We start from the raw sequence: 27960 nt of genomic DNA, 5'->3' as shown, positions 1-27960 counted from the left end.
GTGCCCCGCGCGCCGCGGGGACTCTTAACGTGAAGCGCCGGTGACTCAGCCGCGTGGGCGCGCCGGCCGGGCAGGGGGCGCGCGCCCTGGGCACGGCGGTCCCCGCGGAGCTCCTCGCGGCGCGGACAGCGCGCCTCGCCTCCCGGGCGGATTCGGGCAGAGGCGGGAGCGGCAGGTGAGTGGCGGCGGCCAGAGACTTGCCTTTGTGTCCGGGTGGCGGGGTGCCTGGGGGGGTGGGGGGTGGAGGGCGTCACCTCGGGGCGCCGCTGGGCGGAAGTCCTCTTGGTCCGACCCCCACGCGGCACCGAAACCCTCGCCGGGAAGACGGGTTCCGGCGCCGTCCTGGTGCCAAGGGCGAGGCTGGCCGCCGGGAGGGGTCACGGCGGGAATGGAAGCTCGGTCGTGGGGGCCGGGCAGTGTGACTGGTGTGCCTCCCGCAGGCCTTCGGTGTTTCTGTCCCGCCGGGAAGGACGGGAACTTGGCGGTGTTTATGGATGAGCGTTTGCAGACACGATTTCTTTCTGGCAATTAATTGAATTCGTTAAGAATCACGTATCCGGTCGGTCTTCCTCCCAAACTGGAGCGGAGCGCCTCTGCCCGCCCTCCCCCGGCTTCCGCCTTCCCTGTCACCGCAGGCACCGGCTTCCCGGGCTCTGCCTGCAGACGAGCCTTAGCCGGTCATTTCCTTTTACACAAAACTCACTTTCTGTAGCAGGCAGTGTCTTCGGGTTTACACCATCAAAAAAAAAAAACCTCTTCTGTTTTGGAGTTTGTTGATTCTCTCTGAAATTTCCTGGATTGAAACGTTTTGTTTATAAACAAACCAGCCAGCAGAATAACGGGATAAAGAAGGCTGCGGAGGAACTGTTGGCCAGTTTGTGAAAATGCGTGTTCCAAGCCCTCTAGTTGTGCCTCTGTTGGCTGCTACCTGAGAAATGGAGGGTTTTTTAATGGTTCCCAAAACCAAATATTATAAGAGTGTTGTATAATATTAGTGGAATATGATGAATCCAGAATCAAAGAGCTTCCCTCTCAACTGCCCCCCAACCCCCAAATGCTGGCGCAGAGCTTCTCAAACATAAAGTTGCTCCTTAAGAATGCCAGCACCACTCCCAGCAATCCGACTAGCGTTCTGGGATGGGTCCGGAGTATGCCTTTACGCAAGCAGCCCCTTGGTCTGGTCCTGGTGATCCAGGGACCCCTCTTGGGGAAACGCCGCTGGAGGGCCGGCCTGGGGATGCTTGGGCCGCCCAGCTCCCTTACCCCTTTGTTGATTTCCTCTTTCCTGCCCCCTAACCAGCCTGGAAGCTCCGAGCGGAAGGAAACTTCAAAAAAGAGAGTGTTTTCTTGGACTCTGACACCAGGGTAGGAAATGACTTCCATACATATTTCTAATATTGCGTTGGTAGTTGAGAGGTAGCCAGTGCCCACAGACCAGTCCTTTTTCCTTCTGGAGGCTATTCAGTATCAACACACCCAATTGCTACCATCCTCACTCCCCTTGCCCCCTTTCAACTAGCCCAGTCTCCTTCCTTTAGAACCAGGGCAGCCAGTGCCATCTAATTCCCATGGCCTTGAGCTCTCAGATTTCCTGGTATGTAGCAGCGGCAGTAGCACTTATAAGGGCTTTCCGTGCAGTCATCACATACTTCCAGTAATGCCTGTTTTCTGCAGAGCGCTGTGGCGGGCCATTGCAGCCTCAGCATTGCAAAGATGGCGCGTTACAGGCTCCCCTGAGGATCGCCTCTGCTGCCGAAAGCTCTTGCTGTTTCTTAGTCCCTCCTCAAACAGGTGTGTTGGGAGAAGGTTAAGGTACTAGGCTGCGTGTTTCTGACCAATTTCCTGTCTTTGTAGTGTCTGAGTTCTCTTATTAATCCGTCTTTTTCTATTGATACATAAAGCATCATGTGTCGCCTTCCATGGTCCTGGGCTTCCTGGTTGTTGCATCATTCTCTGTGCCCAAGTCTGAACATGCCCATGCCTCCTTGCCTAACCGGAGTAGAAAGTTTAGGGAAGTTGTTGGAAAATGAATGATTTCTAGTTGGGATACCCAGAGTCATGGAAAGATGAGACTAAGAGAAACCTATTACAGATGTATCCAGTGCAATGCTCTAGTCTTCCAGAAGAGACTGAGAGGACATATAATAGATGGCAGTGAGGACTCCTGGCTCCTAGCCCACTGTTCTTTCCACTACTTCATCTCCAGAAAAATTCTTCAAAAAATGAAAAGGTCCAGGAATTTAAGTTATAAGGAGATGAGGAAAATGGAAAGACATGTCTACAAAAGCAGTTTTATTTGGGAAAAAATGAAGCCATATAAATCATGAAGAGTGGGAGTACTAAAATAAGGAACTCTGAAGCTTGAAAAAAGTAGTAAAAGGAAAAATAAGAGCAAATCGGTAGTTATCTTGTAATCCCAAGAGATTTCTTTTTAAAGATTCAGTAAAGGTTAGGATAAGTACATTGGTGAATTTTATTATATTAGATGTTGAAGCAATGTCCAGAATCTTTTGACGTCACATAACTATACTTTGTCCTTACCAAAGTTATTAGGTATCTGTTGGAGACATATGCCAAAGACTGCTTTATGTGAAGTCTGTAATTTTTAAAATAGTTCTCTCAAATAGATACTATTATTATTCTTAATTTACAGGTAAGAACATTGAGGCTCAGAGAAGTTAGTCATGTGCCCAGGTTAACACGCTAGAAAGTAGTGGAATTAAGAACCAACTACTGATTGGTCCCAGAGCATTTACTGGTAAATATGGGCGGCAGTGTAGCTTATGGTTAAATATAGCTTCCCTTCTAGTAATACAAATGGAAAAAACATTTATAGCATCAGTTGTTTGAAAAGAAAAAGAAACAAAAGAGAAAGGGTGTAGGAGAAGGAGATTGATCTTTACTCGGGGTTAATTATACAGATGCTTAAGCTCACAGGGAGAGTATGTATGGAAGGCATGTGTGGTGACCTTGACCAGTATTCAAGAAATGCAATACCATGAGTTCTTTTTCTGCACAGAAAAAAAGTCTTCTGCATAGCTGCTATATTAATCTAGGCATATAATTTATTTTTAAAGTATATAATGTATACTTTATATAATGTATGTAAGTGATTAATATAGGTGAAGTAAATTTACATTTTGCTTCATGAATTAAAATTTTGATTAAATGCTGTCTTAACAGTAAATATCAAATTTCTTTAGTATTAATAGTTTAAATTATCCACACATATTTTTGTTAACATTTCACTGGAATGAGTTATGACAGTAATGTTTTTAAGTAAAGCAAATTTTTACTTCTGTATAGTAAGAGTTGGAACAAACAGAACTGCATTCTGGGTCATAAGCTAGTACATGGAACCTGAGTGTGTGCAGTTGCCATCTTCATTAAATTTAATGTTCTATGAGAGTCATCACAAGAATTCCAAAACCGATAAAGCTGGTGTTATTCATTGCAAAAGAAAAGTATAAATGAGTATTTAAGACAACTTTAAAGATTAGAAGGAAATTTCTCTATTGGCAACTTACCACTTAGAACTTCTAGATAAGTGACATAGAAAAACAATGGGAATATGTCAAATTACAATTATGTATGACATTGACACAGAAATAGATGGCTCAGTGGAACAGTTTAAAAACCAGAGTAAGCATATATTATAAGTTAGTATTTGAGAAAATTAACATCTCAACCACTATGTTGGGGGCAATGGACTCTGCAGAATATATTGTTAAAGCAGTTGGTTAACCGTTTTAATTTTGTTAGATCTTTACCTCATGCTAAATGCCAAAATAAACTCTATGTGGGTTAAAGTTTAAATTTTGAAAAAGTAACTATGAAGTGGATTGAGTTAAATTTGATATAACCATACAGTGGAATAGTATGTACCATTGAAAAGGATGTAAGACTGTGATTATTGACATAAAACCATGTTCATTGTATGCTAGAATACAAATTAGTATTTACAGCAGAATTTCAAATTGCAAAACTAAAAAAATATATGTATTTATTTATATTTAGAAAGTCAGGAAGAGGAGCTATGATTGATTTTTGTCTTTTCAGTGTTTTCTGCCAGGAATAGTAACCATGTTACCACCCAGTGCAGGATTATCATTTCTTTGTTGTTTAAAATTTGACAGCAGTAAAAAAGCTAAAAGAACAGACCGTTTGGAAGAAGAAGAGAAAGAATATGGCATTTTCCAGAGGGAAGAATGGAAAGACGCAGAAAGTCAGGTGCAAATGAAAAGTTAGGCAACTGAGGCAAAAAATAATTCAAAGAACTCCAAAAGCAATGCAGTGTATAATTTCACCAAATCAGAATGAGAAAGATAGCTGAAATCAGGAAAACTATACAATAATCAGAACCTAAAAAATATAGTTAAAAGTGGAGGAGGAGTGTGATGAATTTAAAGAGTCAGATGAATGCTAAGTAATCATACAAGGGAGATTCACATACCCACATTCATCTCATGTCTTTCTATAGCTTTTTGAGGGCTTTTCCATATATTATATTTGAGAAAGGATTATCTAACTTTGTAGTGGAAGATATCATCCCATTTTTATGCTTAAACCACTGAAGTGTAAAGGACATTTTCTTGGTGACATGGCTAGTTAATGACAAAGCCAAAGCCAGAACCTGCCTTGCTTCAGTCTACTGGGTGGCCCTGTCCTCAGATCTTGTCATCTCACAGACTTTGAGGGAGATGTGAGCATGTCCTGGGAGACATTGAGTAATTCTAGTCAAGCCTGACAAACTTGATGGGAATAAATCACTGCTATTACCTACTATCCACCTGGCGTGGGCTTTTCCCCTCCCACTCAAAACCTTTAAGGCTCTCAAAGGTGAAATTTTGGAAGTATTGCTGAAAAGGAATGGCTTTTTAAATGACCACATTAGAATGAGATAGTATTTCACTTATTAGATTAGCAAAAATAAGGAAGACTGAACATGTTAGCAAGAATTCTGGAGATGCCGAGACCGGTTTGGCTCAATGGATAGAGCGTCGGCTTGGGGACTGAAAGGTCCCGGGTTCGATTCCGGTTAAGGGCATGTACCTTGGTTGCGGGCACATCCCCGGTAGGGGGTGTGCAAGAGGCAGCTGATCGATGACTCTCTCTCATCGATGTTTCTAGCTCTCTATCTCTCTCCCTTCCTCTCTGTACAAAATCAATAAAATATATTTTTTTTAAAAAAAAGAATTCTGGAGAGTGGATACTCCTTGCTGCTGGAAGAAGTATAAATTGGTATATTTATAAAGGATAAGCTGATAGTATATATACCTTTCTCCATAGCAGTTTTAATTCTGTTTTATTCCAAGGATATAATACGGTAGATGCCCAAAAATATGCATGCAAAAGTTTCACCACGGCGCTGTTGATTTTTAAAGTATTTATATCTATGTTGACTGAATTTTTTTCTGTTAGCACATATTACTTTTTATTAGCAGTAAAAAAAAAAAATGCTATTTTTATATATGGAAAAATAAAACCATCTTATCACAGGATTCTTGTATCACTACCATAACTCCTACTTGATAAGAACTTCAGCAATAATGACCCTGGAAACTACTGTTTTTTTCTTTCATCTCTGACAAGTAACAGAAGGAATAATTCCTACAGTCAATAAGCCAGCATGGTTTGGGAGAAGCAGTGGGATTGGTTGGAAAGAATATAATAATCCAAGGATCTATCTTTGCCTCTTAGCTAGAGTGTGATTTGGGGCAAGGTGCTAACCTCTCTACAGCCTCTTCCCTTTCCCCCCTCCCCCCCAGCAGTAAAGTGAAGATAATGAAAATCTCCTGGGGTAGTTTTAATAACAAATACTATTAGGTTTGTAAGATCTTTGTAGACTCTGTGGTTCAGAAATAATAACAATAATCAACATTTATTGAGTGCTGTATGCCAGGCATCATACTGAGCACTTCAAATGTATTAACTCATTTAATTCTTATAACAATCGGTGTGGTTTATCCTCTTTTACAAGTGAGCAAGTTGAGACAGAGAGAGACTTAGGAACCTGCCCAGGGCCAGAGGTATAAAAGGTAGAGCCAGAATGGAAGATCAGACTTGGGGGCAAATGTAGCAAGAAATCTATAAAAAGTAGTTACGTCTCACCATCTGCCAGAGTTCTTTTTTTTTTTTTTTTTTTTTTAAATATATATATTTTATTTATTTTTTACAGAGAGGAAGGGAGAGAGATAGAGAGCTAGAAACGTCAATGAGAGAGAAACATCGACCAGCTGCCTCTTGCACACCCCCTACCAGGGATGTATCCGCAACCAACGTACATGCCCCTGACCGGAATCAAACCCGGGACCTTTCAGTCTGCAGACCGACGCTCTACCGCTGAGCCAAACCGGTTTCGGCTGCCAGAGTTCTTTGAGGAAGACGGCAAGTATGTGGGAAGGGAGGACCAAGTGGAAATAACTTACAAGAGTTTCTCTCTTTACAGAGTCAGACAACTAAATTACTATGGGTTTGGGGATATAAAACAGGAAAGTTCTAAGATTTAGAAATGTTAAGAATAAAATTTATATGGGCTTAATCCTAGAGTGGTCTTACTCAATATTTTTAGAAATAATCTGGAAAAGGAAAAAGGAAAATCAGAAGACCTTAAATAGTCAGAAGACAATTTCTTCTGAGACTGGAACATTAGGGCTGTACAGGCAAAGGGAGAAAATAGAAACGTGTCAGAAAAGCTTCAGCAGAGTTGGTTTAAAAACATTTCACATTGATGTTTCTCTTTGCCTCTCCTCCTGCTTTCCACTCTCTCTAAAAATCAATGGGAAAATATCCTCTGGTGAGGATTAACAAAAATAACAATAATACATGAATTACATATAGCGAGATAGATATAGTTATGTAGATATAAATATTTAAACACACACACCCAGAGTACATTTTGAAGATGGTAGCCTCTTAGCTATCAGTCAGTAATATCCTAGAAGGTGATCATGTAGACATTTTAGATTGTATTCTATCACCTCTGTTGTCTCTCCCTCTATTTTAACAAACCCTTTTAACCAGAAATCCTGGGTATGACCAGAGAGCACATGAGAAGCAAATGGAATCTGTTCACCTCTGATAGAAAGCATTAGCAGGGCTCTCATTGCTCTGATAATGGAACTAGACCAAAGTCAATAGGCCCCTGGAGCAGTAAAGAAATGTAGGTGTTCTCACATAAGAGCAGACTGGAAAAGGACTAGGATTTGTATCTGAAATGAAGATCTGGCAAAGATATAATTACTTTCTGAATTATGAATTATAGATGGAGTTGTTTATGTACCAATTTCTATGGCATTCTACCACATCTTCACCACCGAGCTCTGACAAAGAGGGGACTTGGCCCTGAAATAAAAGATCAGATGCTGTACCATTAACAGTCTGAAAGCATAATGCTTTTGAAATGCATCCATGTTAAGTTTAATTGTCCCCAACCCTATTCCACCTGGATTTTTAAAATCTGAATAGTTCAATGGCAAGTATTGAACTTAATGGAACAGTGATCTAATTATCTTCTCTTCTTCAGAAATAATCAGAGGAAATTGCAAATAGAAAGAAAATAATTTGTTATCTAGAGATTATTTTGAACTAATACTCAAGATGACAATGTTCTAGAGAAAAACCAGTGTGTCCTAAGTGCAAGGAATATGTGGAGATAATTCCACTAGCAAAAATTTTATGTAAATTTTCCAAGATGGGGAGATGATGATTCTAAATGTCTTGCTGTTTCAGATCAGCAAAACCAAGACTTAAAATGTGGGCCTTCATAGGAGGCCTGTGAAATAAATAATAAATATATTTGTGTAGCTCTTCGGAGTGTATAAATTCTTTTATGTGAGATGTGGAGGTGAATCTTGAGCTGGTTTGCTTCTTAGCTGAACAGTTTCATTAATACATTTCTAACTCCCAGTTGTGTTCTGAAGCAGCCTCTCCAATGACTGTTAGGTGTGCCAAGGATGTCATGATCCTTTGCTTCTTGTATTTGACCTTTAGGACTGTTGGCCAGAAATAGTGTTGTAGCAATAGAGAACTATATTGTTCAAGTACTTTGCTCAGTTCTTTTATTTTTTTCCCTTCCGGACAAAACTGGGGCAGCAGCCTGGCTGCGAGGGCCGAGGCAGCTGGGGCTGCAAAGGCCTACTCTTGCACGAATTTTGTGCATCAGGCCTCGAGTATCTTTTATATTTATTAATTGACTGTATACAAGTTAGACTGAGTTTTGAGCTTCAGTACTATAAAATAGGAAGAAAGTATTTTTATTCTAGTCCATTACAATGAAATTATTTTCCACATATTATAAGGAATAAATGAAGTAACATATACAAGCAGTCTACACTGCAAATTTTCAAGAGATAGGCTTATTTAAGCTTATATTTTGGTCCAAGAGATCTTTTGAGAGCAACAAAGAGAAGTTTGAACTTGGTTCTTGAGCTGTTTGTTGAGAAGCAGCAGCTATAGGTTGAGTGAAACGTTATAGTTCAAACCAGTTAAGCTTAAGAAGCAAATCCTTTTTTGATCTTTCAGTATTGGTAGGAAATGTGCTTTCCAGTTTCATGACTATTCTTTATCCTGTTCTGTAGACCTGATTTTGGCATCTTCTGAAGTGAACTTGAGAGCAGTAGTGGTTCTGTTTGACTTTACCAATCTCCAGGATAAATTTTAAGTGGCTGCATTTTTTGTGTGTACTAAAATATGCTTTTTCTTTAAGAAAGGTTAATCCTAAAAAAAGCTGTACCCACATACCAGGTTTTCTGTCAGAACATTCATCTATTGGCTCAATTTGCCTAATGTTTATAAGAACCATGGTCTGAAAAGATTTCATCAACTGAAAGTATCTCTTCTTTAAAAAAGTGTGTTTTCAGGCACATGTATTGATTCATCTTTCCAACATGTTCATTTTTATATTTTATCCAAGTTAAAACAAGGATTAACTGATCAATCAATGTTATGCTAAAAAATGTATCAATACAAGCTATGAAAGGAAGAATTCAATTCACAATACAAATATTTATTAGCACATGTACATACTTGCATGTCAGGGAAATTAAAAGTATTAAAACATGTTACTGCCCTTCATGACCAAACTTCTTTCTAAATTGTTGTTAGCCTGCAATCCATATGCATAAAAATTGCTGGTGATGAAGATGATTCTTCCACCAAAACAAGTAGAAAATAGTAGAGTATAAACGGTGGAAGTCCTGGGGAGGGTGGACTTCAGGAATGTTTTCAGTAGTTGGATAGCCCCCAAGGTGAAGGGCTGCCAGCATGACGCCCTGGAGGGAAGGTATATCGCCTCCTGTCTCTGTCCTGCCTCATTGGCGAATACCTTGCACATGGCATTTGCCAGTAGGTGTTATTCATGATGATAGTGCACTGCTGAGGAGGAGTTAGCCTGTGTCCAGTGACATCGTGGTATAATTTTGAGGTAGGTCTTGGGGATTGAGCATAATTAACAAAGTGCGAGAACTTTTTTAAGTGCAGGTGACTTCTGGTTTCGGCTCTCATGCTGGCATTATCGTTGTGATTGCTTTGCATTTCTTTTTGCTTCACTGTTGCAGGAGTAGGTGTGTCTCAATTTTAAAAAATATATGGCAATAAGGGATCAACAAGAAATAAAGAATACATTGTCTGAAATACAAAATATTATACAGAGTCCTAAAAACAGAATGGAAGATCACAAGAATCAAGTCAAAGATTTGGAACATAAAGAGACAGAAGACACTCCTCTGCAGAAGCAAGAAGACAAGAGAATCCAGAAAGTTGAAGATAATGTAAGAAATCTCTGGGACAACTTCAAGCGAACCAACATCAGAATTATGGAGGTCCCAGAAGATGAGAGAGAGCAAGATAGCAAAAACATACTGAAAGAAATAGTGACGAAAACTGCCCCCACCTGGTGAAAGAATTAGACTTACAAGTCCAGGAAGCGCACAGAACTCCAAATAAAAGGAATCCAAAGAGGACCACACCAAGACACATCATAATTAAAATTCCAAGAGCAAAGGACAAAGAGAGAATATTAAAAGCAGCAAGAGAAAAGCAGGTAGTTACCTATAAAGGAGCACCCATACGATTGTCAGCTGATTTCTCAACAGAAACCATGCAGGCCAGATGGGAATGGTAAGAAATATTCAAGGTGATGAATAGTAAGAACCTACAGCCAAAAATACTCTACCCAGCAAAACTATCACTCAGAATCAAAGGCCAGATAAAGAGCTTCACTAATAAAAAAAAGCTAAATGAGTTCATCACCGCCAAACCAGAATTATATGAATTACTGAAGGGGGTTCTTTCATAAGAGAAAGAAAATAAAGAGAAAAGTTATGAACAAATACGTAACTATCAACAAGTGAATCTAAAAACCAAGGGAATTAAAAAAAAATCTGATGAACAATAGTAACTGTTGAATATAATAGAATCAGAGGTATGGAAGGGGAGCGAACTGACGATTCTCAGGGAAAAGGGGAGTGGGGGGGGTGGGAAGAGACTGAACACAAACTGTGCACCTATGGATGAGGACAATGGGGGGTGGGGAAAGGGCAGAGGGTGGGGTGGGGACCTAGTGGAGGGGAGCAATGGAGGGAGGGAAAAAAGAGGAACATTTGTAATCTGAACAATAAAGACTTATTTTAGAAAATATATATATGGCAGGTTTTCTTTAAGTGATCAATTGCACTCTTCTCCTCCTGTGTCTCTGTAGTATAAATACCACCATTTAACATGTAGAATTGTTCATGAATGTGGGCAAAGTCAGTGAGTGCATTCAGTGTCTGTAGATAAAGCTTAACATTATCCTATATTAGGGGTGTCGAACTCAATCAGAGAAGGGGCCAAAATCTAAAATCCAGCCTAAATCGCGGGCCAAATGGTTTACTGAACAGTCATAAACTGTCATTGTGATGGAAACGCAGCGGAGTGCAGTGATGACAGCGTGGTGCGGGCCACATTGCAAGGCCTGGCGGGACGGATTTGGCCCGCGGACCTTGTGTTTGACACATGTGTCCTATATAATAAAAGGGTAATATGAAAATTGACCCTAATGGTGGAACAACCTTTTGCTATGATGTGCACTGACCACCAGGGGGCAGATGCTCAATGCATCAGCTGCCCCCTGGTGGTCAGTGCACTCCCACAGGGGGAGCTCTGCTCAGCCACAAGCTAGGCTGATGGCTAAGAGGGCAGAGGCGGTGGCGGGAGCCCCTCCCAGCACTGCGGCAGTGCTAAAGATGTCAGTGGGGAGCAGGCCTATGCTATCAGTCAGACAATCCCCGAGGGCTCCCAGGCTGCCAGAGAGATGTCTGACAACCAACTCAGGCCCGATCCCCTAGGGAGGGGACCTAAGCTGGCAGGTAGAAAGCCCCCCCCCCCCCAGTGCACAAATTTTCGTGCACCGGGCCTCTAGTTCTCTAATAACAGGTTTCTCAAGAGACCAGTTCCTCTCAATATAAATCACAGAGATGTTTATGATGTCATTTCTTCTCAGAACAAGAATGAGAGCTGCCTGTTAGTTCTCTAGTTTGGCTTTCATGCCATGGAAGTCCTTGGAAACCTGTTTTGAGAGAGTTCTAAATTATGCATATTCCTGTCTTGCAGGTTTTTTTTCTGATCAGGCGGACAGATCAGCATAGAGCCCAAGGATGAATGTTCATCGTGGCAGTGAGAGTGACAGGTTATTGCTGCAGGAGGCGAGCTGCCTGATGGATGAAACCTCAGCTGCAGCCCAAGAAAAGGAAACTAATAGCCTGACTTCTGGTCTTCAAAGTCTTGCTTATCCGCTAACTCCCAGGAGTGATGGTACGGAGACTAGATACTGGCTTAACGTAAAGGGCTTTCTGACACCTGAGCATCCACTCTGCCCAGAAGACATAAATATCCTTAATCTTTATAAATAACATATCCAGTTAATTGGCTTAGCTTACCTTTCACAATTACATAAAGCTAACCGTCACAGAAAATCTCCACTTATTCAGTCAATCTAGAACATCTAATCTAGTCATAATGGTGGGAGAAAAACAGTCATGGGTTTGCAAGCAAAAGACCGGTTCAAATTCTACCTCTGCTACCTATCAGCTGTAACCATAGGAAAGATGCTAATCTTTCTGAGCCCTGCTTTCTTAATCTAGAAAACAAGGATATAATATTCTTCTGACTTCATAAGGCTAGAATATTAAGAGTTAATGCATGCGAAGGGTCTTGTAAACTTAGAGAGAGGGAGGGAGGGAGGGAAGGGTAGAGAGACAGAGACATTGATGAGAGAGAAACTGATTGGCTGCCTTCCGCACGTCCCCCACTGGGGACGGAGCCTGCAACCTGGGCTTGTGCTCCATTGGGAGTGGAACTGGGGAACTCCTGGTCCACGGGTCAACCATTGGCCCATACTGACCGTGCTCTTTTTAACTTTTAAATAAAAACAGCGACAATAATAGCAGTCACCACTTATTGAGCGCTCACTGTGCTAGGAATTGTACATACATCCAAGAGTGGCAGACTGTGGTCGAATCTGGACTGCTGCCTACTTTTTTCGATAAAATTTTGAAATACAGCCGTCATGCCCGTTTACATTCTGTCTGTGGCCGCTTTCTTGCTACAATGGCAGAGACTGACCCATTAAGCCTAAAATATTTACTTTTTGGGTCTTGACAGAAAGTTTGCCGACCCCTGCTTAGAGTAGTTCTCCTTTTAAAAATGACGAAATGTGCCGAATCCGGTTTGGCTCAGTGGTAGAGCGTTGGTCTGCGGACTAAAAGGTCCCAGGGGCATGTACGTTGGTTGCGGGCACATCCCCGGTAGGGGGTGTGCAAGAGGCAGCTGGTCGATGTTTCTCATTGACATTTCTAGCTCTCTATCTCTCTCCCTTCCTCTCTGTAAAAAATCAATAAAATATTTAAAAAATAAAAAAATGACAAAATGTGGGTAACTTGCTGGGATTCGCACTGCTAGGATGTGGGGGACTGAGAGTTGAGCCTGTGTCTATCAGCTGTCTATCAGTGATATATACATACAAGAGCATGCCTGATTGTGTGTATATATATCAGCTGATAGACAAGCGAAGTCACTGCCCCCTAGAGTGCACCATTAGAGAGAGGTTGTGCAGTGAGTTTCTTTTCCTGTTCACCTGTTTAAGGATAGAACCTGAGGCATCCTTCAGGAATCGACCTAATTTAATTGCTTCATTGCTGGGGGCAAATCAAGATTTCTAGAGAACTGAATTAGTGATTTAGATACCTGCTTTCATTTCTAAGAACAGCACTGCCAGTGTGAAAGCCTGTCTGGTGACTAAGGTGTTTCTTGACACAAGCCTGCCTGTGGATTGTGTGAGGACTTTGGTAGCAAAATCAGGGCCACATTGAAAATTTAGGTCCTGCAGAAGCTGTAGGATATAAACCCTAAATTGGTTTTCGGGAGATTTTGGGTTCCTTTTCTCCAGAAACAAGTGGGAGGGGGAGAGGGGGGTGTTAATCAGACTAATTCCCCAGAAGTCACGGGCAGTAATCACGTTCATGAAATATTGTATGCAAATTTAAAATATAGGAAGGGTGGGAATGAGAAATTCAATTGTATCTATAATATTTTATATCTTTCCAAAAAAGGTTTGAAGAAAGGAGAAATGTTAACTGAGCTTGCCAAATCGAAGTAATGGCATATACGTGTGGTATTAACTCTATGCTTTGGTATATTTGAAATTTTTTATTAAAAAATATTTTTTATATTAAAATAAAATATATTAGGAAAACTACCTATTAAAGCATCCTCTGAGCCCTGGCCGGTGTTGTTTAATGGGTAGAGTACTGACATGGAAAATGAAGGGTTGAGGATTCGATTCCTGGTCAAGGGCATGTACCTGGGTTGCAGGTTTGCTTCCCATCCCAGTTGGGCTGCATGCAGGAGTCTACCAGTCAGTGTGTCTTCCCCTCCCCTCCTCTCATTCACTCTCTCCCCTTCCCTTCCACTCTGTCTGAAAAGCAATGGGGAGAAAATATCCTCGTGAAGATTAACAAAAAATGAAAATAAATAAAAAATAAGAGCATCCTCTGGGAATCCTTTTGTAAACACTGGCTCCTTGCAGCCAGAATTATGATAAATAATATGTTACGTCTCATTCTCAATCTCCTGTGTACACCAGAGTTCATTTATTCCATATTAAGTCTCTTGCATGATGTGGTATTGTTTGTTTTTAAGTGCTCTCACATTCTTTCAGTTGCTAGTCAATCCTTTGAGGTAGTTGGAATGAACTATTCTAGAGATGATGAAACAGGTTTAGAAAAATAAATTACTTAAAGAAAATAGCTTTTTGGTGATACAATAACTGAGCATGAATGCTAATCCAAGGCCATTTGCATGGGGATTTTGCAGCTGATTGCAAGACCTGCCTGTTCAGAGTGGTGTTGGTGACGTTAGGATGCTCCTTTGCACAGTGAACATGCATTTCTCTGTGGCTTCTAGGACAAGTGAGGCATTGACAATAGACTATCATTGTCTTTCTGGAAAATAAAATTTGGAAACATTTTTTTTTAAATGTAGAAAGTAAATGGTTTTGGCACACCATAGGTAGCACAAATACAGCACAGGAAACGTAAGTATTACCGTATTTTTCGGACCATAAGACGCACTTTTTTCCCCCCAGAAGTGGGGGGGAAAAGTCCCTGCATCTTATGGTCCAAATATAGCCTACACATATACTTTTTAAAAAAAAGTTTTTTTACTTGCCCGGCTCTGTGTGGTCTCTGTGTGCTTGCCCGGCTCTAAAATGGTTCTAAATGCTGCTGTTTACTTTACAGGGTTGATTACATGTGTTTATGACTGTGATGTTGGGTTTTAATGCACATAAAATATTTTAGGATACTATTTGTTTCAGAATCTTTTTTTCTTCATTTCCCTTCTCTAAAAACTGGTGCGTCTTATGGTCCGGAGCGTCTTATGGTCCGAAAAATACGATATTTAGAGAAGTGAAAACAGAAGTAACAATACTGTCAATACTGGGGCGGCCATGGGGTGTGCAGGGGATTGCTGGTTTTCCACAGAAAGTTGTCTCTAGTGTTTTAATTTTTTAAAACCATATTGAAGTTTACTTTTAAATTTTTTACTCATTTTATTTTGAAATGTGGACATTACTACCGTTATCCCCCCTTCTACACACACACACACACACACACTTGGCATGAGTGGAAAAAAGCTCAGGGGGATCCAATATAAGCCTCTTGTATATTTTTTCTTTATTTGCTCTAGGCAAGAGTTTTTGCGTGTTTGCCCCCTAAACACATATGGGGGTTTTGTTTAATCTCTTATTGTTTTTTAAAGAAAATGGTTTATTTTCCCCCAAGGCTTTTACGATTGAGTTATTTTGGTTGGTTTGTATCTTTTAGACCTTTCACTGGACTATGCCCCTCAGCCAGCAAGTCTCCAGTTCCCTCACATGATGCCACATCCTGAAGACAGCAAAGGCTCCTGCTTCCCAAGCGGGAACAGACGGAGCTATGAACCTTTCATCGCTCCAGAACGATTTGGAAACAGCACTACCGGCTTTGGCGGTAACTTTCACGCCCAGGCGCCAGAGAAAGTGACACTTCTTGTAGACGGCACACGTTTTGTGGTGAATCCGCAAATTTTCACTGCTCACCCGGATACCATGTTGGGAAGGTAACTGACGATACTTCCCTTCAAAATGCACTCTGTTCTCTGTGACTGGAATGCCTGCTGTTTATCTTGCTTTAGATGTGAAAATGAAAAGGTTTGCTGATTTCTTGCCTTCCTCCTTTGGTGAGAGGAGGGCAAGCTGCTACAAAACGTACATATGTTGGTAATGTAGGGGGCTGGGTATCTTATTTATAAAGCCGGTATAGTGAACAAAAGAAGGGAGTGCAGCCAGAACTGTGAGAAGTAATCTGTTAAATCTCACTCCCTGTTCCTCTATAAACTCACTCTAAAACGGAAGTCAATACTTAATTTATCTTATTCACAATTTGTATAACCTCCTAAAAGCAATGTTTTCTGAGTTCTCTGAGTCAAAGATCCTGGGATAAAGTGAGAGCTGTAAATCGAGTTCATCTTTCTTTCGTCTTTTGCCTTTTAATAAAAAAATAGAATTAGACAAAGGTTTCACAGGACATAACAAAGCCATTTCACTGAAAAGCAGTATTTTGCCTGCCTTCTATTGCTAGTTATATTGGAAATAGATGTTTTACTGTCATTTTCTGATGCCTTCATCACTACTTGTTTTCTGAAACTGAATCTTTTATCTGGTTTTTCTGTTGTTTCTTTATTCTTCATGTTACATTCAGACTAAAGTCCTATCCTCTTCTCACTGCCCAGCTTTTCAGGGTTAGAATCTCGGGAATGGAAAGAGCCTGCCCACAGGAGCACTGTCCACAAGCTCTTGGAGCCTGGGCTGGAAGTAGGAGACCCTCTTTCTGGCGGTCATAGACCTTAACGTGAGGAGGAGCACATGGGATAAGAGTAAAATGATTGTGTGTGTGTGTGTGTGTGTACACACACATTTGACTCTTAAGGATTTTTATCTACTTAGAAGTAGATGTTATTTTAAGATTTAATTTCACTCAGGATATTGAACTAATTTGAACTGAATTAGAAATCAGAGTGACTACACTAATTTTCCTGAATCTTAGGCCAAATGGGATCCAGCTATTCAAATATGTGTTTACTTGAACATATACATACAAATTTATGATGAGCCATTTTTAACCAAAACCAAACCTATATGTTTCTCAAACATCTGAATTAAGATTAAATGAGAACATTAAATCATTTTCTAAATTGGCCCTGTATTTTATCAGACTTAACTTCCTGTGCTCAGTCTTGGTATCACCACCATTAATGTCTCTCCTCCCGCTCCGGGGGGAGGGGGCAGTGTTCCTGTGTAATTCCCTGGGGCAGGCTGGCTGAGGTAGGCTTCCTCTGAAAGTGGTGATAAAGAGGAGAAGGCGGCCAGCATTATCTGGGTAATAGATTCTTGGCCAGCAGTGGTTCTTTGGTTCTAGGAATGGGTTGTCCCAAGAAGAGAGTCGGATTTCTTTATCTAAGTGGTTCATCATTTGAGTGCCAAGGTCATGAATTCTGAGAGTTACTTAGGTTTGTTGTCCTGTGGCTACATAGCAGTATTAGTAAGCCCAGCCATTGTGCTTACAGATGTGTGACCACTCACTAGCCACAGAGGATACAAGTTGAGAGATCAAGGATGGACTAATGCAGATCCATGCCACTATTGGAGAACTAAGTCCTGCGGATGGAAGGGGTTCATACTGCATTTGTTTACTATTTTGATTCATAGCTGACTCAGCTAGACTTTAGCCAGAATGGTCCAGAGAAATGTTAGCATTCTTTGAAGACAGTTTTTACCAGGATGGATTTCTTATGTATGGTCTAGTGTAGTGGTTGGCAAACTGCGGCTCGCGAGCCACATGCAGCTCTTTGGCCCCTTGAGTGTGGCTCTTCAACAAAAACCACATGCGGGCACACACGTACAGTGTGATTGACACTTCGTGGCCCATGCGCAGAAGTCGGTTTTCTGCTCTCAAAAGAAATTTCGATTGTTGTACTGCTGATATTTGGCTGTTGACTAATGAGTTTGCCGGTCACTGGTCTAGTGATTTGGAAAGCATGTGGAATGGAGTCTTTTTCAGGCCTTTAAAAGTAGCCAATTCAGAGGGAGGCGAACGGTTTTGAGCAGTTGAGCAGCAGAGCTTACCAGCAGGTTAAGGAAGGAAACAGCAGTGCGTCCCCACTGAGCACTCAAGTCCGGCTGCTGCAGTGGCACTCTGCCCGCCCTGTGTTCCCTTCCCACCCAGGTGCAGCAGGAGCCAGAGTCCTGGGGCCAGTTTTCCTGGGTGTCTAAGAGGAGGAGGAAGAATGGGGGAAGGGGAATGAGGAAAGCAGTCTCCTCCTCAGACCCTCATGACCTCTGAGCTCATGTCCAGGTCAAACTGCTGAGCCTAGCGCCTCCCCTCCTTGTCCACTGGACCTGAAGTTCCCCTGGTCAGCGTTACTCCTTGGCTCGGAGAAGGGCATCGTCCCCAGAGCTCCGCCGTTGAAACGTACCAGGAAAGGGGAAGCATTAACACATCTGTACCTATTAACACAGATTCATCTGTCACATTAGAGGTTGAAAAGCAGAGCTCAGGAATATTGAGAATTGGTAAATCCTGATAGAGGGAAGGGAATCGGAAAGGCAGGAGCGTGAGGCCCTGTGTCTCTGAGCTGCGGGCACACACAGGCAGGTTCCCGGCGGTGGGAGCGCAGGAGGGGCAGCCTCACAGGCTGCAGACACTTGCCCAGGGCTGCGTCATGCCCCCGCTGAAAGCAACGCTGCCTTCTTTTCCAGTCTGAAGGGCGTTTCCTGAGACCTGAGTACGTCCTGGGGGCTGCGTCCCGGTGCTGTTAACTGACGCTGGGAGAGGGGGAATCTTGCTGGAGGAGGTCACGCTGTTGCCTGGTGTCTTTCAGGATGTTTGGACCCGGAAGAGAGTACAACTTCACACGGCCCAACGAGAAGGGGGAGTATGAGATTGCAGAAGGAATCAGCGCAACTGTCTTTCGAACGGTGCTGGTGCGCAGAACCTCTTTGTTACACCCTTTTCCCTGGGCCCTTCCCTGGGCCCCATGGTCAGAAGCCCTGAGAGTCCAGACTGGTACTGACTTTACGGTCTCTAGTTTCCAGTGACTGGCTTTCCCGCTTTACTTTTTATTTCTGTAACTTAAGTATTCTTGCTGTGTGAGCTCAATCAGGTATCAAGTTGTGATTTACCATGTCAGGACACCCAGGAGCCACTTTGCCATTAGTGAATCAACCAACTTGGTAACAGTGCTAGTAACCCATCACTTTAACAGAGCCAGCAATGAGTAGGTGTTGAAGAGGTAATTTTTCATCTTATTCTTTACCTAATTTCTTCCTCCTGATCTATTTACAGGATTATTACAAAACTGGTATCATCAATTGTCCTGATGGCATCTCTATCCCAGACCTTAGAGATACGTGTGATTATCTCTGCATTAACTTTGACTTCAACACTATCCGGTGTCAGGATCTGAGTGAGTACAGGAGCAGCTGAACTTAGTTGGCCTGGAATTGATTTGCTTTTTTTACTGCTAACCAGAGATTCTCAGGTACGAGTGCAGAGTCATCTGCTGGGGCAGAGAGGTGCTGTCCCTCACGCTTCAGAACACTTTGAGGACGTGCAGTAAACAAGAGAATGTGAGGTGGGCTCTAAACCTAGCTTGGCCCAGGAGTCACCAAGCTAATTCCTTCCCCTCTTAAGACCTTGGTGTCTCAATCTTTTTAACAAATAAGGGTACTGATTCTCACATCTGTGGGAAGTCTCACTAGGAAAGTTAAACAGCATAAATTGGCTGGATTCTTAGCAATTATATTTATCATTATGATTAACTTAGTGTTTGTTAAGTGCTTTAGAGATGTGAACTTGGTATAAATCCTATAATCCTAAAAAATGGGTGATAACCCCATTTAACAAAAGAGACTGAGAAGTTAGCTTGTTCAAAGCTCTAAGCATTAAAAGCTGAAATTAGAACTGATTAACTACCAACTCCATGCTCTTATCATTACCTACTAGGCTCCCTGAAATTGTTTTTAAATTATTCTATGAAGTTCATGATACTTTTCCCTGCAGACTCCATGAAGTTCTCTGGACTTGTGGATTCTCTGCTGGGTCTAGTATTTACTTAGAGCAAGTCCCTTGGTGTCTCCCAGCTTCAGATTCTTCTTCTGTGCACTCTTAACTCCATGAAATTGGGATCTAGAGGATCGTCAGAAGCAGTCCTACAGAGAGTCATCCCAATTCATGGTTCTATCTCTTGTAGAAATAATTTTTATGATATGACACTGATGTTCAACAATACCTTCATTGATCAGAATGCTCAGGGATTATTAAGCATTATAAAGGGAAGCATGGTAGAATGTGAAATACATCTAATAAAATCAGCTTAATTACCATCTTGAAGCAGGAAGCAGTCTCTGCCTTAAAATGGGTCACTTCTCTGGACCCTATCAATGATAGCAGCTATTACCCCGTAATCTTTCTCACTCCAGTAACATACTGGTATGCACTGGCAGAGAGGATGCTCACCTGCCGTTTCTCTCCCTAGGTGCTTTATTGCATGAACTATCTAATGACGGTGCTCACAAGCAGTTTGATCACTACCTCGAAGAACTGATCCTGCCCATCATGGTGGGCTGTGCCAAGAAAGGGGAGCGAGAGTGCCACATCGTTGTGCTGACAGATGAGGATTCTGTGGACTGGGATGAAGACCACCCCCCTCCCATGGGAGAGGAATATTCCCAAAGTAGGCGCCACCTGCATGATGTAGATGTTTTTTGCAAGAAACATGCTATCCAGAATAGCAGCTAGATGCTAGAACCAGCGTGAATATCACTGTTGAGCCAGTGCTGAGTAGTGATGGTCAGTGCAGAGTAGTGATGCAGGTCTAACTGTTATGCTGGGGAACATGGTGAATGTTATACCTTCCATGCTGCTGCTGTGCCTGGTACTGTGTCAGTGCTGAGGTACCACGTTAAATGGTGGTGTCATTCATGTTTAAATCCTTTTGAATTGATAATACAGAATTCAAAAAGTACAGAAGGATGTATGTAGAGAAGTCTTGTTCCCACCTCTGCCTCATCAATCTAGTTTTTCTCCTCAGTTTTTCCTTTCTTTCAAATGACACTGTATAGAATACAGACTATTCTGTAAGATTTCTTATATTAAAAGCCCCCATGCTCTTTTTTATAGCTGTATACTATTCCATTGCATGATTGTGCCATGATTGATTTAACCAGCCCTGTTGATGGACATTTAAGCTATAAATTATAAGTGATGCTGCAGTGAATAGCTATGTATTTATTTATTTATTTATTTATTTGAATTTTTATGAGTTTATTTGAGTCAAACTGAAGACATATGCCAGAGAGCAAGATCGCAAATGCTCCATGAATATTTTTTAAAACAATCATTTCATATGTGCATATCTCTGTAGAATAATATTTCTAGAATAAAATTTCTGTCAAAAGCTTTGTGCTTTTATAATTTTGTTACATGTTGGCAAATTATACTCCATAAAGTTTGAGTCAATTTACACTCACAAAACATATGAAGGTTTGTTTTCTGCAGTGTTTTACTAAAGTTTTATATTTGCTATTTGAATTTTCGTTTTCATTTCTCATTTCATGAATGAGACTGACCATCTTAATTTTAAAGAACCATTTTAATTTCCTTTCCTGTTAAACTGTATTTTTTCCTTTAGCCCATTAAAAAATTAGATTGTTAGTGTTCTACTTAGAGATTTGTGTAATCTCTATTTGTGACCTCTGTTTATTAAGGAAGTTAGCCCTTTGTATCGGGTCTAGTAATAATTAATGTCGTTTTTAACATTCCTTTAAAATCTTGCTTGGCGTTGACTTGTATTGACATAACCTTCAAACACGTGGTATCTACAGAACGTGTGAAGTGCAATTAACAAGTTTTGCTTGAAAAAGTTTGTGTTTGGTTTGGTTTTTGTTGCAAAACTAGGGCTAAGAAGATGGCGGATGAAGAGCATATTCGGCACTGCATGCTTTACGAGTTCCAATTAGGAAGAAAAGCAAGTGAGGCTGCAAAAAACATCTGTAGTGCTCTTGGTCAAGATGCAGTTAGCGCCAGAAAATGCCAGCGTTGGTTTGAGAAATTTCGCGAGGGAAATTTTTCGTTAGATGACAAGAGTGGTCGAGGCCATGTGTCCAATTTTGATCAAGAAGCTCTTCAAGCTCTTTTGGTGCAAAATCCTCAAATTACCCAACAAGAGCTTGCGACAACTTTAAATTGTTCACAAAAAACAATTTCCAATCAATTGCGTGCACTTGGCAAAGTCCAAAAGTTTGGAAAATGGGTTCCTCATGAGTTGACCGACAACAACCGTAATCAAAGAGTCACAATTTGCAGTTCGCTCCTCTCTCGTCAAAACCGTTTGCCGTTTTTAGAGCAAATTGTTACCGGAGATGAAGAATGGGTGCTGTATGTTAATTTGAAAAGGCGGCCTCAATGGTTGGACAAAAATGAGGCTCCGCAGCCCACGCCAAAACCTGACTTGCATGCGAAAAAAGTGATGTTGTGTGTTTGGTGGAATTTTAAAGGAATTCTTCATTATGAACTTTTACCATCTAACCAAACCATTACAAGTGCAGTATATAGTACCCAATTGGAAAGGTTAGCCCAAGCTTTAAGAGAAAAAGAACCCGCGCTGATTAATCGGAAGGGCGTAATTCTTCACCACGATAACGCACGGCCGCATACTGCAAGAATCACTGCTGAAAAACTGCGCCAGTTGGAATGGGAAGTTCTCCCTCAACCTGCATATTCTCCTGATATTGCCCCTTCCGATTACCATTTGTTTCGTTCTTTGCAAAACTTTCTTCTTGGAAAAAAATTTAATAATGAAGAATGCCTCAAAAATGCATTGACCGAATTTTTTGCATCAAAATCACAAGAATTTTACAACAGAGGGATTAAAATGCTTCCTGAGCGTTGGGCACAAGTAGTAGAAAACAACGGCAACTATATTGTTGATTAAATTTTGTTGTATTGTTTAAATAAATTTGATTTTAAAAAGTATTAGAAAACGACATTATTACTAGACCTAATAATATGAGTTGCAAATATTTCAGTTGATGGTCTTTTTAGCTTTAATAAGTGGTTTTAACTAAGTAGAGATGTATTTTTATGTAGTTGAATGTATCAGCTTTTCTTTTATGGCTTCTAGGTTTTATGTTTTACCCAGAAAGGCCTTCTATATCCTATTTATCTGTGACCCATCTGGATTTTTTTTAATATCAGGGCCAAAAGAAATATAACTTTCATTAGTCTGATTCTGTTAGCTCATCTCCTTCCTCTTATGGAGTCTGCTTCATAACTAACTCCAGATCTTTTGTTTTTCATTTTTCCCACAGTTCTTTATAGTTCCAAGCTCTACAGATTCTTCAAGTATATTGAGAATCGGGATGTTGCTAAAACAGTATTAAAGGAACGGGGCCTGAAAAACATTCGCATTGGAATTGAAGGTAAAAACATTCCAATCAGTATTAGCTTGCATAGCTTACGGGGGTAGCCTGCAACTATGGTCATAGCTTATGTCCTTAAAACTTCCAGAGGACCTAGACCACATGTGTCAAACACAAGGCCCGCGGGCCAAATCCGTCCCGCCAGGCCTTGCAATGTGGCCCGCACCGCGCTGTCATCACTGCACTCCGCTGCGTTTCCATCACAATGACAGTTTATGACTGTTCAGTAAACCATTCGGCCCGCGATTTAGGCTGGATTTTAGATTTTGGCCCCTTCTCTGATTGAGTTCGACACCCCTAGACAGTAGACATACGAAAACTGCATTTCTACCCAAGTTTCAAGGATCTTCATTTTCCTTTTGTCCTTATGTTTCCTTTTCACTTTGTTTCCAGTTGAAAATGCTTTAAAGCAGCTGCAGGAATAAGTTCCAATTCCTGCCTTGGGATACAGAGAGCAGTGAGGGCAAAGGCCTCTGGGTAACTGGAGCAGGTCTCGGGGCTCACCAAGGGGACAGGCGTTCTGTCAGCAGTCTTGGTGAGGACTGGAAGGGTCCTTTCTGGGGTCTGGAAGGGTCCTTCTGAAAACTCTTGGAGGCTCTGAGTTTGTCCCATTACATGCCTTTGAGAAATGCCTGGACGTTGACAGAATTGCTTCAAATGATCTTGAGCAGTGACAGCCTCCCGACCTGTGGCCTCCGTGGGAGGGTCTCAGACTGATTCTAGCTGAAGCCATCCTGGTCTCCCTCCACGGGACTTGGACTCAGGTTTTGCTGTTCTTACTCAGTCTTGCCCACAGAACCCATCAGGCCTTCATTGAGTCTGAATTAGGTGGGGATTTAAAGTTGGGAGACATTTTTGAGATCATCAGTTAAACCTCTTGTACTTCCTTTGTCTCTTTGGAAACCTCGGGGACAGGGTGACAGGGGTCACTCCATTTCCCACACCAGCCCCAGGGTGCTCTACCACCAGGACATCCTTCCGCAGAGTACGATTTCTCCACTTCCGTGGGACAGCCTTTCAGATACCTTCGGCAGCACCTGTTCTTTCTTTAGGCTGAACATTCCACATTCCCTTAACTAGTGCCCTCTGAGCAACAGAATTAAGAGGGCGGAGTAGCCATGCCCTAGCAGGCGTTTCATTCTGTAGTGTTGTTGCCAGTAACTAAAGCCGGGTGGCGAACCTTTTTTCTGCCAAAGGCCGTTTGGGTATTTGTAACATCACTCACTTAATATAATTCACTTAATATAAATATATGTTGCTATGAAAAAACTCCTAGATTTACTGAGTTTCACTTCCTGCCTGCGGTTGCCTTGGCAGGACCAAACCAAATGATTTTGCAGGACGTTCCGCACCCCTGAACTAAAGGCATCTGAAATTAATAAGTTTCTCTCCCCCTTCCATTAGAAGGGATAGAATTTTTGTTACTTCCCTTCTAGGGATAAGACGGACTAACTGAGCAGGAGGGAATAGTGTGTGAGTGATTGGGGCTGGGAGGACATGGTCAGAGGCTGGTCGATTCCCCTGTAATTTTCATGCATAATCTTTGCATTTGGGAGGAAAGTGATGTGGTGAGAAGTATGGAAGCTGAAGTCATGAGAACGGTCTTTTTCTGTTTCAGGTTACCCTACCTGTAAAGAAAAGATTAAGAGAAGACCTGGTGGCCGATCTGAAGTCATCTATAATTATGTGCAGCGCCCTTTTATCCAGATGTCATGGGAAAAGGAAGAAGGAAAGAGTCGCCATGTGGACTTCCAGTGTGTTCGGAGCAAGTCCCTCACTAATCTGGTAGCCGCTGGAGAAGATGTCTTGGAGGACCAGGAGATACTGATGCATCACCCACCCCAAGTGGATGAACTTGACCGGCTAAATGCCCCACTTTCTCAGATGGCTTCTAACGACTTTCAGGATTAGGGCCAGCTGGGGGTCCACCTCTCTGCGAAGCGTTTGTCTGACCGAGCTGCCGAAAGCCGGCTCTCCCATCCTTTTCCGTTCTCCCATAATTCACCTGCATCCTTTTCGGTATATCTGCACCTCCGCAGGGGATGAGAAAGCCTCACTGGTAATGGCTCCCAGCTTTGCAGCAGCCTTGGTAACTTGAAATTTTAGGTCTGGTGCTGTTCACTGAGCCTTTGCATAACTGCAGAGCAGAAAAGGAAGTCAAGACTCCTGTTGCCTCATTTGGCAAAGCTGTTCTGATTCTTCGTGCTGTGTCTTGCTTTGTGTGTTTTGTTTTACACCAAGCACTCACTTAGCAGCAAAGGGACCAAACCTAGTGGAGACAATTCCTATCTCCTCCAATAGCACTAATGGCATACTCAGAGGGTGATGAAGATGCCATTCCTAGTAGCATCTGTGCCCAGATTGCAGCAGGGTAGAAGTAGGCTCATATTCAAAATGTTTAGAAGGAAATTCTTAGGCGCTAAAATTCAGTTTGTGTGTTTTTTTTCATTAATGCAAGAACAATCCAAAACCATATGGATCCTGTGACAGGAAGGAAAGTGGCATAACAGTGTTTATGGAACCCTAGCGTCATGGTGTTTATTCGTTAGGAGCAAACTCCAGAAGAACCTCTCCCGACGGGGCCACTTGCATTGTCCTGGCTTGGAATTGGTGAGAAGCCACAGGTCTTCGCCAGGAGCAGCTGTTGCTGTGGGTGTGGGTGGGCGACCTGAGATACGACTTAAAGGCTCTAGACGTGAGCAGACATTTCTCACAAGGGCCGTTTCTCAGCAGGAAGCCTTGAAGAGCTCCGTGAGGGGAAAGCTGGATGGGGAAGCTTCACCTGCTCAGGCTTTGTCCCAGTTCAGGATTCTTTTCATGTTTAGGGATTTTTATTTTTTTTTTATACCAGGATATTTTCATTTTGAAATAGCCTACCAGCTGCTCACACTGAATAAGAAACCACATTAATATCATCCCCAAAGGAAGGATGAGTTGAAGGGAAATGAGACTAGTAATTGCTTGCTCTGTCACTGTGTGTTAATGCACAGTGTGTGACACCCAGCTCACCCTCCCAGCACTGAACCGCCTTCCCCTGTGTCCCTATGGCTACAGCCGGATGTGTCATGGGATCATCTCCCCTTTTGTGCTTCAGGCTGGCCTCCCAGTCACCTGCTCGGGGTATTTATCATCACAACTTACAAAGAGGCACATAGTTTTCTTTAAGAGCATGACTGGCTTTCTTAAACCCGTTCCCATAGATGCTCTAGGGCTAGCTGCTTGATTCAGTTTGACCATGCTAATCCCAAGTCCTCCGAGGGTGAAGTCGGATGGCGTTGAAAGCTGCTCTCCAGGCTGGAAGAGCAAGTATCTTCTAGTAAGTATATTCTCTGCATGTGGTCAGCATCACAGTGGAAATGAGTGCTCTTCCTCTGAAAGGTAATTGGGGTTAAACTGAACCACCCCCACCTGCAGAGTTCTGATTACCATTGGCACCCATTTGTAAGGCTTATGGCCAGTGGGTGGCTTTATTTCTGTGAAACTGTTGGCTCATATTTGAGGTCAGGTTTGGCTATGACCTCACCAGTATACAATTGTGCCCATTAGTCGACCAGCCCAGTATTGTTTAATGGTGCTTCCTTTACTTGTCAGTTGACTTCCATGTCATCACATTGACTGTGCAGTCTGGTATATGTATAACTTCGTTACACAGCTAATGTATTGGTTATGTTAGTAAGTGTCAACACGCTGATTCTCTAGTCCTTGCTTAGTTGGAAAGCCAGGTGTGAAAGTATGGCATGTAGTGAACACTTCTGTATAAATGATTAATTCTGACTTGTAAGAACTATATCTTCTTTCCCCAAATTGGGTTAATGTGCTTTTGGCCCCAACCCCATGGGAAATCTGGGGAGGTAAATCTGCCAGTGTCACCAGGTGGTGATGACTGAGGAGGAAGCTGAGCGGGAGGCTTCTGCACTCCGTGCCCTCCCAGCCCAGAGCTCGGCATCATTGTAATTTGGTGGTTCCCCTCAGTCAGAGCTGCTGTTTCCAGGGCCAGGACATTCTGCTGTGGCAGGACCTCAGCCAACACACGCTGGGTTGTAGTCTTTCCCTTAAGAATCAGTTACTGGCCACCTGGGCAAGAGGTGTTTCTAATACTAAAGGTAGGACTCAGGTTTGGTATTTTCTTCTAAGTGCCTAAATAAGTAAGCCAGGTGATTTATACAGAAACATTTTCATAAGGAGGTATTGTAGTTTTAGCCAGACTGTCTTACTCCGAGTTATCTCAGCAAGCCAAGATGAACCTGAATTTGAAGTTTAGAATCAGTTCCTGCCTGCATCCTATCACGTATGGTTGAGTAGGAAACATTTGCCATAGAGACTTGGAGAGTACTGGGCAAGGAACAGTGTTAAAATGTGGTGATATTAGCGATTTATCAGGCTGAAAGAATGACAACAAAAGGTAAAGCTGGAAAGTAGCTGGGTTTACTGCACACAATAGCCAATATTTTCAACTAAATCCCAAGAGAACGTGATAATGTAATGTACACAGTCTAAGGAAATGCTGTGGAATAAGCCCAGGAAGGACAACTGTATTTGCATAGTGTTCCAGCAGATCCTTGTGTAAGTAAAACCAACCAGAACACGGGCCTTCATTCACAGTCAAAGTGTGACATGGAGCCTTCTTTCTCTGGTGAATCTAATGTCATCTTGAAATTGTTAAACGGGCATAGTGAGTTCAGAAAGCAAACCTGATGCCTTCGTGGGAGATGGAGCCAAGTCATGCTCTGGGTGGGACCACCACTGCAGGACATTTTCTCTTAAAGGCAAAATGCTTTGTTTTGCCTCTTTACTTTGTATTTAAAGTTGCACATGTTTACCTACCAGTGTTTACGAAACCCTATATTTGGGATGCTTTTTTTTTTAAATAAAATATTATAATTCGTGTCCATGTTGTTCTTTTG

General features: G+C 42.1%; 2 protein-coding genes across 5 annotated transcripts in view; one reads left to right on the top strand and one right to left on the bottom strand.

Annotated features, from left to right (window-relative positions):
• The window catches only part of STK38 (serine/threonine kinase 38), a 111360-nt gene that overhangs the window by 42438 nt on the left and 40962 nt on the right, over window positions 1-27960 (bottom strand). The window contains exon 14 of one of the 2 annotated variants that reach the window (XM_045572920.1): window positions 20524-20576. The exons of the other annotated variant lie outside the window; for it this stretch is intronic. Within the exon in view, the coding sequence (XP_045428876.1) occupies window positions 20539-20576 (38 nt within the window). The 3' untranslated portion in view covers window positions 20524-20538. Of the gene's footprint in view, window positions 1-20523; window positions 20577-27960 lie in introns of those variants that run through there. 2 annotated transcript variants of the gene reach the window in all.
• On the top strand, window positions 58-27943 carry KCTD20 (potassium channel tetramerization domain containing 20). Of its 3 annotated transcripts, none has more exons than XM_036415282.2 (8): window positions 61-175; window positions 11593-11793; window positions 15363-15636; window positions 18457-18559; window positions 18921-19041; window positions 20113-20310; window positions 22946-23056; window positions 24675-27943. In XM_036415282.2, the coding sequence occupies exons 2-8, from the start codon at window positions 11637-11639 to the stop codon at window positions 24965-24967; spliced, it is 1257 nt and encodes a 418-aa protein (XP_036271175.1). In that variant the 5' UTR covers window positions 61-175; window positions 11593-11636; the 3' UTR covers window positions 24968-27943. The 3 variants fall into 3 exon arrangements, with proteins under 3 accessions (XP_045428882.1, XP_036271175.1, XP_045428880.1); XM_045572924.1 differs by lacking the exon at window positions 61-175 and adding an exon at window positions 1344-1365; XM_045572926.1 differs by lacking the exon at window positions 20113-20310 and having other exon boundaries at window positions 58-175.

Source organism: Pipistrellus kuhlii, unplaced genomic scaffold, assembly GCF_014108245.1.
Source record: "Pipistrellus kuhlii isolate mPipKuh1 unplaced genomic scaffold, mPipKuh1.p scaffold_m20_p_5, whole genome shotgun sequence".
NCBI classification, from domain to species: Eukaryota; Metazoa; Chordata; class Mammalia; order Chiroptera; family Vespertilionidae; genus Pipistrellus; species Pipistrellus kuhlii.
The sequence above is the reverse complement of the archived record's forward strand: the minus strand, read 5'-3'. Positions and strand labels throughout refer to the sequence as shown.

Coding starts and splice junctions, on each gene's coding strand:
- KCTD20 (XM_036415282.2), top strand. CDS start 11,637: ATGAATGTTCATCGTGGCAGTGAGAGTGACAGGTTATTGCTGCAGGAG. Junction 20,311..22,945: donor GGGAGAGGAATATTCCCAAA/GTAGGCGCCACC, acceptor TTTTTCCCACAG/TTCTTTATAGTTCCAAGCTC. Junction 23,057..24,674: donor CATTCGCATTGGAATTGAAG/GTAAAAACATTC, acceptor TTTCTGTTTCAG/GTTACCCTACCTGTAAAGAA.